Genomic DNA, 15563 nt, shown 5'->3' on the forward strand with positions numbered 1-15563 from the left:
TTCCAGTGGGTTTGCAGGGTTGTAAAATTCTGCTGGTGTCCTTCCCGCCTCCCTCCTGCTTGTCCATGACTTGTTCATAATTTCATGTGGGGCAGGCAAGATAACCTGCCAACTCTTGCGTGGTTGAAGCCCTTAAGTGGCTAATAATTGGTTACTTAAGGGCCACTTCCCACCTGGCCTCAATTTTGAGAGGTGTGGGAGGAGTTTGGGGCAGAGGGAGGCCTAGCAATTCACCCTGCTTGGGTGGGAAGGGGTGAAGGCACCTCTCTCTCTCGGGTCCTCTTTCCATAAGAGACACCTCCACCCCTCAAAGTCTGTACCCCTGTGGGTACTCCCAATCTCTTCATCAAGACCCCAACTTTGCTGGACCTCACCTTCCTTCCCTGCCCTGAAACCCCTCACACTTACTTTGTGCTGGACTTGGAGGCATTGAATCTGGGGACTGCTTGTAATCCCATTCCTGGCCGCTGCTGCAGCTGGGACTACAGAGCTTCCAGCCAATCAGATTGACCAGCAGTTCGTCTGAAGTGGGTCTTCCACCAGTGATCAGCAGACATCTGGTCACCAATGGGGCTGCTGTGATCAGCGGAGATACATTTTTTTGTCAACTCTTCAGGTGGGAGGGCTGGAAACCCAGCCATTTAAAAAATCCTGGCACTGATGGTCTTATCTAATAAAAATGTGTTAAATTCTTGAAAGTTCCAAATGTCTTTGCATCCAAAGCTCTCTGGGGAGTGTTCCATGTTTCTGCTGCTCTTTGTGCAAAAATGTGCTTTCTAATTTTGCTCCTGAATATCCTCGTTCCACCTTTAAGAGTATGCCCCTTGTTTTTTATTCCTCAGACAAGGAAAAGGTTTCTCTGTATCTACCCTATAAAATTCCTTTTATCATTTTAAATACCTCAATAAGATCTTCCGCAATGTCGTATCTCAAATGAATACAAGCTTAGTCCATGCAATCTGTATTTGTAATTCGACTCTTAGACTGGATGCTGTTGAACCTGCTCTTCACCAATATATCCTCCACAGAGGTAGTGCCCAAAATTGAACTCCATAGTCCAGATCAAGGCTGAGCACAACCAAAGTATGACTTTCTCTCCTTTATATTCTAGCCTTCATAAAGACCAACATTCCATGAGCTTTTTTGATTGCTTATTGTGTCTATCAATGTTTTTTAATGATTTATATTGATACCTGGACACCACAGGTTAAATTACAAGGAAAATTACGCAGACCAGGGTTGCATTCTCTGAAATTTTGATGGTTAGGGAGTGATTCACTCAAAAGTTTACAAAATCTTAAGGGAACATATAGAGTAGATAGAGAGAAACTAGATCTGCTGATTTGAGAGTCTAGGACTATAGGACATGGCTGAAACATTAAAACCAATTCAGAAGTGAAGTTATGAAACACTTTTACTTACAAAACATGCTGGAAGTTTGGAACTCATGTCCACAGATGGCAGTTTATACTCGATCATAACTTTAAGGGCAGGATTCTCCAGCCGCATCTGCCCGCCGACCGGAAATTCCCGTCCGAGGTCAATGGACCTTTACATGTTCCACATCCCACCCATGGTGATCTTGCAGTGGGTGCGGCCGAAGAATCCAGCCCTGAATTTGAGATTGATAGTTTTTTTGCTAAATATCCTATCTGGAGCCCCGGCATATCCAAAACCCCAAAATTGCCATTGGAGGACAAGACTCCTGATCGATATCCTGAATCGCTGACATGGTGCTGAAGAAGGAGAACCAAAAGCTCACCAGTTTGGGGCAAGACCAGAACATGTGTGTGTAATTGGCTGGCCCACTGGAACACCGCTGGCACTTGTATTCTACCGCTGGCACTTGTATTCTACCTCTGGAAAGAAACCACTCATGTTAGTTCTGGTCAGGTGCTCCCCATTCACCACCTAAAGCTGGATTAGACCAAGCCACGCACATGAAGACATGGAGTTCACCCTATCATAAGAACATAAGAACTAGGAGCAGGAGTAGGCCATCTGGCCCCTCGAGCCTGCTCCGCCATTCAATGAGATCATGGCTAATCTTTTGTGGACCTCAGCTCCACTTTCCGGCCCGAACACCATAACCCTTAATCCCTTTATTCTTCAAAAAACTATCTATCTTACCTTAAAAACATTTAATGAAGGAGCCTCAACTGCTTCACTGGGCAAGGAATTCCATAGATTCACAAATCCTTTGGGTGAAGACGTTCCTCCTAAACTCAGTCCTAAATCTACTTCCCCTTATTTTGAGGCTATGTCCCCTAGTTCTGCTTTCACCCCGCCAGTGGAAACACCCCTGCCCGCATCTATCCTATCTATTCCTTCATAATTTTAAATGTTTCTATAAGATCCCCCCTCATCCTTCTAAATTCCAACAAGTACAGTCCCAGTCTACTCTACCTCTCCTCATAATCCAACCCCTTCAGCCTCTGGGATTAACCTAGTGAATCTCCTCTGCACACCCTCCAGTGCCAGTATGTCCTTTCTCAAGTAAGGAGACCAAAACTGAACACAATACTCCAGTGTGGCCTCACTAACACCTTATACAATTGCAAATAACCTCCCTAGTCTTAAACTCCATCCCTCTAGCAATGAAGGACAAAATTCCATTTGCCTTCTTAATCACCTGTTGCACCTGTAAACCAACTTTCTGTGACTCATGCACTAGCACACCCAGGTCTCTCTGCACAGCAGCATGCTTTAATATTTTATCGTTTAAATAATAATCCCGTTTGCTCTTATTCCTACCAAAATGGATAACCTCACATTTGTCAACATTGTATTCCATCTGCCAGACCCTAGCCCATTCACTTAACCTATCCAAATCCCTCTGCAGACTTCCAGTATCCTCTGCACTTTTTGCTTTACCACTCATCTTAGTGTCATCTGCAAACTTGGACACATTGCCCTTGGTCCCCAACTCCAAATCATCTATGTAGATTGTGAACAATTGTGGGCCCAACACGGATCCCTGAGGGGCACCACTAGCTACTGATTGCCAACCAGAGAAACACCCATTAATCCCCACTCTTTGCTTTCTATTAATTAACCAATCCTCTATCCATGCTACTACTTTACCCTTAATGCCATGCATCTTTATCTTATGCAGCAACCTTTTGTGTGGCACCTTATCAAAGGCTTTCTGGAAATCCAGATATACCACATCCATTGGCTCCCCGTTATCTACTGCACTGGTAATGTCCTCAAAAATTCCACTAAATTAGTTAGGCACAACCTGCCCTTTATGAACCCATGCTGCGTCTGCCCAATGGGACAATTTCTATCCAGATGCCTCGCTATTTCTTCCTTGATGATAGATTCCAGCATCTTCCCTACTACCGAAGTTAAGCTCACTGGCCTATAATTTCCTGCTCTCTGCCTACCTCCTTTTTTAAACAGTGGTGTCACGTTTGCTGATTTCCAATCCACCGGGCCACCCCCAGAGTCTAGTGAATTTTGTAAAATCATCATTAGTGCATCTGCAATTTCCCTAGCCATCTCTTTTAGCACTCTGGGGATGCATTCCATCAGGGCCAGGAGACTTTCTACCTTTAGCCCCATTACTTGCCCATCACTACCTCCTTAGTGATAACAATCCTCTCAAGGTCCTCACCTGTCATAGCCGCATTTCTGTCAGTCGCTGGCATTTATTTGTGTCTTCCACAGTGAAGACCGACCCAAAAAAACCTGTTCAGTTTCCTCAGCACCATTTCCCTCATCTCCCCATGATTAAAACCTCCCTTCTCATCCTCTAAAGGACCAATATTTACCTTAGCCACTCTTTGTTTGTTTTATATATTTGTAAAAAACTTTTACAGTCTGTTTTTATATTCTGAGCAAGTTTTACTCTCATACTCTATCTTACTCTTCTTTATAGCTTTTTTAGTAGCTTTCTGTTGCCCCCTAAAGATTTCCCAGTCCTCTAGTCTCCCACCAGTCTTGCCACTTTATATGCTTTTTCCTTCAATTTGATACTCTCACTTATTTTCTTAGATATCCACGGTCGATTTCCCTCTTTCTACCGTCCTTCCTTTTTGTTGGTATAAAACCTTTGCTGAGCACTGTGAAAAAATCGCTTGGAAGGTTCTCCACTGTTCCTCAACTGTTCCACCATAAAGTCTTTGCTCCCAGTCTACCTTAGCTAGTTCTTCTCTCATCCCATTGTAATCTCCTTTGTTTAAACACAAAACACTAGTATTTGATTTTACTTTCTCACCCTCCATCTGTATTTTAAATTCCACCATATTGTGATCGCTCCTTCCGAGAGGATCCCTAACTATGAGATCATGAATCAATCCTGTCTCATTACACAGGACAGATCTAGGATCGCTTGTTCCCTCGTAGGTTCCATTACATACTGTTCTAGGAAACTATCGCGGATACATTCTATAAAACTCCTCCTCAAGGTTGCCTTGGACCTGGTTAAACCAATCGACATGTAGATTAAAATCCCCCATGATAACTGCTGTACCATTTCTACATGCATCAGTTATTTCTTTGTTTATTGCCTGCCCCACCCATAACGTTACTATTGGTGGCGATAGACTACTCCTATCAGTGACTTTTTTGCCTTACTATTCCTGATTTCCACCCAAATGGATTCAACCTTATCCTCCATAGACACCGATGTCATCCCTTACGATTGCCCGGATGTCGTCCTTAAATAACAGAGCAACACCATCTCCCTTACCATCCACTCTGTCCTTCCGAATAGTTTGATACCCCTCGGATATTTAACCTCCCAGTCGTGACCATCTTTGAACCATGTTTCAGTAATGGCCACTAAATCATAGTCATTCACGATTGATTTGTGCCATCAACTCATTTACTTTATTCCGAATACTACGAGCATTCAGGTAAAGTACACTTATGTTGGTTTTTTTACCTCTGTTTTGAATCTTAACATCTCCAGTTTTATTCCTTTAGTATTACTGGGCCTATTCACTGAGCTCCCCTCAGTCACTGTACCTTGTACTGTCGCCCTTTTGATTTTTGACTATGTCTTCTCTGCCTTGCACTTTTCCCCTTACTTCCTTTTGCTTCTGTCCCTGTTTTACTACCTTCCAACTTCCTGCATCGGTTCCCATCCCCCTGCCACATTAGTTTAAACCCTCCCAAACAGCTCTAGCAAACACCCCCCCATGGACATCGGTTCCAGTCCTGCCCAGGTGAAGACCGTCCGGTTTATACTGGTCCCACCTCCCCCAGAACCGGTCCCAATGCCCCAGGAATTTGAATCCCTCCCTCTTGCACCATCTCTCGAGCCACGCATTCATCCTATCTATCCTGACATTCCTACTCTGACTAGCTCGTCGCACTGGTAGCAATCCTGAGATTACTACCTTTGAGGTCCTACTTTTTAGTTTAACTCCTAACTCCCTGAATTCCGCTTGTAGGACCTCATCCCGTTTTTTACCTATATCGTTGGTGCCTAAGTGCACCACGACAGCTGGCTGTTCACCCTTCTCCTCCCCCCCCCCCCCCCCCCCCCCCCCCCCCAGAATGTCCTGCAGCTGCTCCGAGACATCCTTGACCCTTGCACCAGGGAGGCAACATACCATCCTGGAGTCTCGATTGCGTCCACAGAACCGCCTGTCTATTCCCCGTATACGATCGAGTCCCCTATCACTATAGCCCTGCCATTTTTCTTGCTGCCCTGCTGTGCAGCAGAGCCAGCCACAGTGCCAAATAACCTTGCTGCTGCCTTCCCCTGGTGAGCCATCTCCCCCAACAGTATCCAAAGCGGTATATCTGTTTTGCAGGGAGATGACCGCAGGGGACACCTGCACTGCCTTCCTACTCTTGCTCTGTCTTTTGGTCACCCATTTGCTGTCTCCCTCAGTAACTTTCACCTGCGGTGTGACCGACTCGCTAAACGTGCTATCCACGACCTCCTCAGCATCGCGGATGCTCCAAAGTGAGTCCATCCGCAGCTCCAGAGCCGTCAAGCAGTCTAACAGGAGCTGCAACTGAACACACTTCTTGCACATGAAAGAGCCAGGGACAGTGGACGTGTCCCTGAGTTCCCACATCGCACATGAGGAGCATGACACGGGCCTGGGCTCTCCTGCCATGTCTTAAACCTTAGGTAAACTTATACAACTACAATTTCAAAATAAAAATAAATAATTAGACAATGAAAAGAAAAACTACTTACCAGTCACTTACCAGGGTTAAAAAGCACCTCCGAAAAAGCACCTTTTCTCACTCTGCACCGAATTACCTCACTGCACCAAATTACCAAGTTGCAATTCCCACTCTGGATGTGCCTCACTCCGGATGTGTCTCACTCCGGATGTGTCTCCACTGTCATCCACTATGAGTCACAACTCCCTCTCCCACTTCGCCTTCACCCCATCTGCCGAGTCCGAATCCTCAGACAGAATTCGCCCATAAATACCAGACGTGCTACCCTCCTCCAACCCCACCCAACAAAAGGATCCTTTCCATCAGAGACGTCTTGGTACCATGGGAAATGTTGGGAAGCCACCCGTACAAAATTCCTTACTTGGATATACCTGAAATGAGTTTGACCCCCACAAGCCCAAACTTCACCAACAATTCTTCCAAGCTGGCAAACCATCCCTCGACAAACAAACCCCTAAATATCTCAAGCCCCTTCCCACACCCCGAATGTGGCATCTAATCCTGATGGCTCAGATAAGTGATTAGCACAGACGGGGACCATCCTCAATACAGATCCAAGCGTAAAATGCTGCCGGATTTATCTCCATATCCTTAAAGCGGACACGACCACCGGGTTCGGGAAGTAACTAGCTGGAGAAAGCAAGGCCGTCACCAGTGCATCCAGATGAGATCACCTTCATGATCTCACCTGTATCTGTCCTCATACGGGTCCTGGGTCACTGCACCACCCCAGCAACTTCCCAGCATTAGCCGCCCAATAATAATAAAGCAAATTTGGCAATGCTAGGCCCCCCTGACTGCCTATCCCTTTGAGGAACTACCCTGCGGATCCTTGGGGGCTTGCCCACCCACATAAAGGATGAGAACAACCGATTAACCCTCACAAAAAAAGATTTAGGGAGGAAGACACTGAGACATTGAAACAAAAACAAAAAGCTTGGAAGAATATTCATTTTAATCGACTGGACTCTGCCCGCCAGGGATGGGAAGGTTGTCCCATTTTTAACCTTCCCACTTAACCTTGTCCACCAGACATGTGAAGTTCAATTTATGAAGCCAGGCCCAATCATAGACCACCCAGATATCTGAAGCTAGAGCTGGCCAAAGCGAAAAGACAACACCCCCAAGTTGGCTCCCCTCCTTGTGAAGTTAACCAGAAAATATTTGCTCTTTTTCAGATTCAACCTGTAACCCGAAAATCAAAGCTCCTCAGTAGCTTCATTATATCACCCATGTGGGAACTGGGTCTGTAAATTAAAGCAACAAATCGTCACCATATAGGGACACCCTTTGTTCCACCCCTCCCCTCTTTATTCCACTTACCTGAAACTCTCTAAGCTATGGCTAAGGGCTCAATCGCTAACGCAAATAGGAGGGGGGCATTGGACAGCCCCGTCTAGTCCCCCAATTCAAATGTAAGTACCCTGATCTCAAGGAGTTAATATGAACCCTGGCTGAGGGGGCCCTGTATAACAACCGTACCCATTAAATCAATTTTGGCACTAGACTGAACCTCTCCAGAATTTCAAAAAGGTGTCATGCACTCCACCCTGTCAAATGTCTTTACGGCATCTAAATACACAATCACCTCCTGCTCAGACCCCACGGACGGGGAAAGAACAAAATTCAACAGCCTCCGAATATAGGCTGACAATGCGGCCTTAACACAGCCAGTCTGTTCCTCCGCAATCACCTCAGGGAAACAGGACTCCAGCCTTACCACCAACACCGTAGCCAGTTTCTTGGTGTTCACATTCAACAGCGAGATAGGCTGGTTTGACCCACACTCCATTGGGTCCTTAATTCTCCTTCAACAGAAGGGAAATAGAGGCCAGTGAAAGTCTAGATCCCCGGGGCAAAGAGTCATTAAACATATTTACCAGCAACGGGACCAACTGATCAGCAAACCTCTTATAGAATTCCACTGGATATCCATCAGGCCAAGGAGCTTTACCCATTTGCAGCTGCCAATACCTCTTAAAATCTCCTCAGGGCCTATACTCTGCCTGTGTGGATTGGTAACTTGGATCTGGGAGGTAAAGGTCACTGCCCCCAGACACTATAGCCATCAGAGCTTGGTTTTAAATTGTCTGCGCTGGGCAGCACGGTGACACAGTGGTTAGCACTGTTGCCTCATGGCGCCAAGGACCCGGGTTCAACCCCAGTCCTGGATCACTGTCCATGTGGAGTTTGCACATTCTCACCGTGTCTGCATTGGTCTCACCCCACAACCCAAAGATGTGCACAGTAGGTGGATTGGCCACGTTAAATTACCCCTTAATTGGAAAAAAATTAAAATGAAGTGACAGAGTCGACGTTACACAGATAATGCTTTCAAGGTGTTGACACTCATGTTTGATTTGGACCTAGCTGAAACTGAAAAAGACCCTCACAATGAAACAAAGTAAAAACCAACAACACTAAAGAATTCATATTAAATATCATTAAAAATTTGAACAATTTGGAGAAGAGAAGTTTGAGAGGAGATTGATAGAGGTATTCAAAATCATGAGGAGTATGGATACTATTAATAGACAAGAAAATGTATTTGCGTACATATCTCTCCCTCCAATTCTTTTCCACATTTTGCAGGTCTGTTTAGTCGCACTGTTAACATGATCAATCCCTTCTTATCCTTTCACTCAATCATATCGATTCTGTTTCTATCTTAATGCTATACTTGTAAAAGCTATCCCAAATTAGTACAGCTACTTTGTCCTTTCTATATATGTTGTACCATTGTAGTATTTAACTACCAATGTTTTAACATCTGGACCCTTGCTACAATTTACTGACTCTAGTTCCTCTGTTTTGTTTCGAAGGCTGTGGTTAGCAATCCTGGCTAATTTCATTCCTTTTCCTAGCACATTAATTATAATGTGATTAATTATAATGCCTCAACTGCATTTCAGGCAGAGGTCAGTTAACTTAGCACAGCTTGTGGTCTGTAAGGCTGGTCACACATATCAGAAGCCTCGAGGTTGTCAAACTGTGTTGCATAGGCTGGTGACTTTTTCACTTGCATCATCGGCAAGCTGATGGAAAATCGATTTTAAAAGCCTTTTGTACTCTTTGCAAAATTTTGATCTAAAGTTTTATGTAATGTCAAGCTCTTTTCTTTATCTACAGTATGTTGTGGTCAGCAGCAGAAAAATATTGTTTTACAATGATGAATTGAACAAGGAACAGTCTAATCCTTCTATGGTACTCGATATCGAGTAAGTACAACCAACTTGACCTTAGAATGTTACAAAGGACATGGTGAAGAGGGAAATCCAAAGTAGAGCACACAGTTATATAAGAAATTGGTTTAAAGTAGAAAATGGAGGATACCAATGAGAAGTATGATGTTTAACATGAGATGGGGTAGAGTGATTGAAACAAATTCTAGCAGGGGTACCTCTGATGTTTCAAAGCAAGGTGGTAATGTTATTGGGTACGCAGTCCAGAGCCCTAGACTAATGCTGTGGATAAATGAGTTCAAATCCTACCAATTGAGCATGTGGGATTAAAATTCAATTAATTCATAAATTGGGAATAAAAAATATAGTCTCAGTAATAGTCACCATAACACTTGAGATTTGTCATAAAAACCCTGTATGATTTGCTGTATCAAAACTGCAGAAAATTTGAAGAATAAAACTGGACAATTCAGCTTTCAATAATCCTAGGCACCAGAACTGACAACAGTCCACCCTGCAAAGTGCTCCTTACTAACGTCTGGGGACGTTAAGGAGAGCTGTCCCATGGGTAAGTCAAGCGACAGCTTGACATAGTCATACTCTCTTGGTAGGATTTGATCCCATGTCTCCACAGTGTAGTCCAGGCCTCTGGATTACTAGTTCAGTAACATTACCACTTGGCTACCATTCCCCATTCTATGGAACAAGAGGTACCTCACTGGAATTAAATAATAATAATCTTTTATCATCCGCCCACCAGGATCATACCTTCCAACCAATGTTTCAGACTTCTCCAGTTCATATGACTCTTCTTCAGAGCTTCAGATGCTCTGAAGAGGTGTCATAGACTCAAAACATTGACTCTGTTTCTCACTCCACAGATGCTGCCAGACCTGCTGAATTTTTCCAGTATTTTCATTTCTATTTTCAGACTTCCAGGATCCAGAGTATTTTCTTTTGTTCAAGACTTCTCCATCACCATCCCTAGGTATGACCTGTTCCAGTGACAGCACAGATCCACCAGGCATGAACCCCATGCAGTCTCTTTGCATTAGGTCAAACATGGAAGAGGAAACCTCCTGCTGATTACTGCCTAGCATCATCCTTCAGCTGATTAATCAGTTGAATGCCATGTACTCTTCCGTGTTGAATACCACTTGGAAGGAACACTGAGGGTAGCAAGGGCACAGAATGTACTCTGGGTGGGAGACATCAATGTTCATCACCAAGACGGTCAGCAGTGGTACTACGCTGACCGTCTTGGTAATGAACATTGATGTCTCCCACCCAGAGACCTGGCCAAACCCGAAGGATATATCTGCCAGACTTAGCCTGCAGCAATTGGTGTGAAAATCAACCAGCAAAATACCTACTTGACCATGCCTTAAAATCTACCTGTCACAAATGTATCTCTCTGTGACAGTATTCACTTCTGGTGAGAAGTCCTATCTTCACACTGACGACACTCTCCATTGTGTTGTGCGGTACTATCACTATGCTAAATATGATAGATTCAGAACAGATCTAGCAGCTTAAAACTGGGTATTCATAAGGCACTGTGGCTGTCAGCATTAACAGAATTGTCTACAACTACAATGTGTAACCTCATTGGCCAACATTTCCCTCAATACGATTGTCATCAAACCAGAGAATCAACCCTGGGTCATTGAGGAGTGCAGGAGAGCATTTCCAGGTGTATTGCCAGGCCATACCTGAAAATTAGATGCAAACCTGCATGACAAACAGCAGAAACAACATAAAAAAGATGGAGCAAAGCCATCACACTACCAACGGACCAGTTTAAACCCTGCAGTCCTCCCACATTCGAGTTGTGAATGTTGGTAACTGGAGGAGGAGCCTCCACCAATACCCCCATGCTCAATGATAGGGGAGCTCACTACATCAATATCAAAGACAACACTGAACCATTTGCAACCATCTACAGCCATAAGTACTAGTGAATGATCCATCTTGGCCCCTTCCTGAGGTCCACAGCATTGCAGCCAGTCTTTAGTCAATTTGATTCACTCCACATGATATCAAGAAATGGATGAAGCCATTGGACACAGCAGAGGTTATGTCCCTGACAACATTCCGACTGTAGTACTGAAGACCAGTGCTCCAAAACTAGCCATGCTCCTAGCCAAGCAGTTCCTTTATAGCTACAATGCTGGCATCTACCTGACAATGTGGAGAATTGGCCAGGTATGACCTGTCCACAAGAAGCAGGACAAATCCAATTCAGCCAATTACTATATCCTCAGCCTACTCTCCACCTTCAGCAAAATGATGAAAGGTGTCCTTGACAGAATTATCAAGCTGCACTTAACGTAGCAATAACCTGCTCATCACTGCTAGGAGAGCAGAAATGCATAATAACTACCACTGTTCGGAAAATTTTTTCTCTATTACAAGCAGAATGTGAGATGACACAATTTTCCTAAATGTAATGTAATTTTCACAATCCAGCACTCTTGTGATTTAATGATCATTGGACTCTGCTAATTTTGCCAACAATGAATCATAGAATTTACAATGTAGAAGGAGGTCATTCGGCCCATCGAGTCTGCACCAGCCCTTGGAAAGGGCACCCTACCTAAGTCCACACCTCCACCCTATCCCACCTAAACTTTTTGGGCACTAAGGGCAATTTGGCATGGCCAATCCACCTAACCTGCACATCTTTGGACTGTCGGAGGAAACCGGAGCACCCGGAGGAAATCCACGCAGACACGTGGAGAACGTGCAGACTTCTAAGCCGTAAATCGAACCTGGGACCCTGGAGCTGTGAAGCAATTGTGCTAACCACTGTGCTACCGTGCCACCTACTGAAGCTCCGCCTACATCAACTACTGAAGGTTCCAAGTGCCACATACCTCACTGGGCAACAAAACCAGACTATGAAACATATTTTTCAGGTTGGCAGTGGCAAAATCTACCTTGGTGCCATCCCTTTTGATCTGTTTCTTCCCCCCCACTTCATATTTTCAGTTGGAAAATATTGTCAAAGCAATCAATGTCAATATATAAATAAGGTGGAACAAGATGCCACTTTATTTACATAAACAAATTTGAAAACAGCAAAGCCAGATATCTCTCAGCAACTTCTCCTTTAATTCATCCCACTTTCTCCAAATCATAGTTGTAGCAATGAGTACCTGCATGGGTCCTAGCTACGCTTGCCTTTTTATGGGGTATGTGGAACATTCCTTGTTCAAGGCCTACCCGGGTCCCCTCCCACAATTCCTTTACCGATACATTCTTGACTATTTTGGTGCCGCTTCATGCTCTCGTCCGGACCTGGAAAAAGTCATCAACTTCGCTTCCAGTCCATCTCAGACACTTTTCTTCCCTTCCTTGATCTTTCTGTCTCCATTTCCGACAATAGACTATCCACTACAAGCCCACTGACTCCCACAGCTATCTGGACTACAGTTCTTTGCACCCTACATCCTGTAAGGACTCCATCCCTTTCTCTCAACTCCTTTGCCTCCGTCGCATTTGTTCTGATGATGCCACTTTCCAAATTGGTGCTTCGAAATGTGTTCCTTCTTCCTCAACCGTGATTTCCCACCTACAGTTGTTGGCAGGGCCCTCAACAGTGTGCGGTCCATCTCCCGCGCCACTACCCTCACCCCCTCCCCTCCCTCCCAGAACAAGGATAGAGTCCCCCTCGTTCTCACATTTCATCCCACCAGCCTCCGTATGCAAAGCATAATCCTCCGCCATTTTTGCCAACTCCAGCGTGATGCCACTCCAAACACATCTTCCCTTCACTCCCTCTGTCAGCATTCCACAGAGACCGTTCCCTCCGAGATAATCTAGTCCACTCCTCCACCATATCCAGTACCTCTCCCATCACCCATGGCATCATCCTATGCAATCGCAGAAGGTGTAACACCTGCCCCTTTACCTCTTCCATGCTTAACATCCCAGGCCCAAAACACACATTCCAGGTTAAGCAGCGTTTCACTTGCATCTCTTCCAATTTGGTCTATTGCATTTGCTGCTCCCAATGTGGTCTCCTCTACATCGGAGAGACCAAACGCAGACTGGGTGATCGCTTTGCTGAGCATCTTCGGTCTGTGCGCATTCAGGACCCTAACCTTCCCGTTCCTTGCCATTTTAACAAAAGACCCTACTCCCATGCCCACATGTCTGTCCTTGGCCTGCTGCAATATTCCAGTGAAGCCTAACGCAAACTGGAGGAACAACATCTCATCTTCCGGTTAGGCACGCTACAGCCTTCCGGTCTCAACATCGAATTCAACAACTTCACATGATTAATTCTACACCTCAACCCATTTGTTTTCATCCCATTTCATTTTAATTGTCTTTTACCATTTATTTATTTATTGTCTTAATATATATTTTACCCCCCCCCCCCCCCCCATCTTATCCACCTTTCCTTATCCTTTCTCCTCTTTGCTTTCCCTTCCCCCACATCTATATCTGTCACAGTTCACCCTCTGATGATAGTTTCTCTGCTGTTTGGCCTTTCACTACTTTTGTTCTCTCTGGGGACTGCCATTAGCACTCTTTCCCCTTAGTTTCTGTGGCTATTAGCACCCAGTTTCCCTGGGTGTCTGTGGCTATCATTCATCTTCCATTCTCATTCCACAGTATAAATATTCCCCACTTTGTCTGTTAGCTTTGACAAAGAGTCATTGGACTCAAAACTTCAGCTCTTTTTTCTCCCTACAGATGCTGCCAGGCCTGCTGAGATTTTCCAGCATTTTCTCTTTCGTTCCCCTTCTGCATCGCATGTTGATATGGTGAAAAATATAGCGACAAATTTGTCCTTTCTTACCAGATAGTATAGAATTCACCTATAGGATTTGGCTACTGTGTCCCATGGCTTTGCAGCATCTGAATATGGCAACAAGCCTGTCACATTCAGCAATTAATTTCTAGTATCTATGGGTAAGAATGTTATGATTAGTTTTGCTGAAAAGAGCATTTTTAACTGCAAACGTTTTTACATACGAATACAATTATATCTAATAATAAACCTTTAATGGTTTACAAGCATTTTATCTTTAAATTTGATTTGCATATGAATGAGCACATACAGAATGAAATCTGTAACTCATTTGCATCTCTTTGTCTTTATGTTCCAGCAAATTATTCCATGTGCGTCCTGTAACGCAGGGTGACGTGTACAGGGCAGAAAGTGGTGAAATTCCTCGAATATTTCAGGTGGGCTATCAAGCACAGTTAGTTTCCATAAAGGATTTTTGATTTGGAGCTTATTTTTATTGTCTGCATTTAGCTGTAAGAAACAGAGGAATGTTATGGTCACAATGGAAAGGACATATGTTTATGTACAGTTAAAATAACATCAGACCAGAATTCGTTGCAGAAATAAAAATGTCTGTAACAGCACTCAACCATTAAAGTGGAAATTGAACAACAACCTCCAGCGGCTACATATGAGCAATTGAAGGCATAAATCAGAAAGTTGCTGTCCAACCTGCCCTGCTCCTTGCAAAGCTGCGCTCAACTGGTATCTTGCTAAATGACTCAATATTGAAGTAGTCCATGTGCAAATGCAGCAAGACCTGGATAATATCCAGGCTTGGGCTGACAAGTGGCAAGTAACATTTGCGCCACACAAGTTCCAGGCAATGACCATCTTCAATAAGAGAGAATCAAACTATCACCCCTTGATATTCAATGACATTACCATCACTGAATTCCCCACTATCATGAAACAGTGTAAAGTTGCTGTAATTGCACGATATATATACACACTAAGTTCATCAAAAAACAGTAAACTGGATTTATTCCTCTCCCCTTTTTTAAACAATGATGTGATATTTGCAATCTCCCAGTCCCCTGACAGCATCTCAACATCTAATTGGATTTATTAACCCATTCGCACCAACTGAGACAGACTCTGCTATTTATTAACTATTTATTTTCCTCTCCCGCCCCCCACATTTTTTATTTCATTTTTCTTTATTCTCTCTATAATCTCCACTCAACCAGCAGAATGTGGCGAGGTCCAATATAGAGACCCCAACAGACACAAGTAAAATACACTCATAGGAGCCAGTGCCCCGGTAGACAATAGTAGAGATCAGGGCATAGCAGTATTCTTCAACAACAATTTGTATTTATATGATGAAAGGAATACCTGCCCCTTCCGAAGCTGAGATGCACCTGCAATCTCATTGAGAGGAAGAGAGATCCTCCTGGGTACCCAATCGAGGAAGGGCAGCAGAG

At 44.2% G+C, this 15563-nt stretch overlaps 1 protein-coding gene across 1 annotated transcript in view; it reads left to right on the forward strand.

Annotated features, from left to right (window-relative positions):
- The window catches only part of LOC119972470 (rho-associated protein kinase 1-like), a 286367-nt gene that overhangs the window by 259109 nt on the left and 11695 nt on the right, over positions 1-15563 (forward strand). The window contains 2 exon segments of the mRNA XM_038809214.1: positions 9283-9371; positions 14456-14534. Coding sequence (XP_038665142.1) covers positions 9283-9371; positions 14456-14534 — 168 coding nt within the window.

The sequence above is a fragment of the Scyliorhinus canicula genome, chromosome 10 (genome assembly GCF_902713615.1).
Source record: "Scyliorhinus canicula chromosome 10, sScyCan1.1, whole genome shotgun sequence".
Lineage (NCBI taxonomy): Eukaryota > Metazoa > Chordata > Chondrichthyes > Carcharhiniformes > Scyliorhinidae > Scyliorhinus > Scyliorhinus canicula.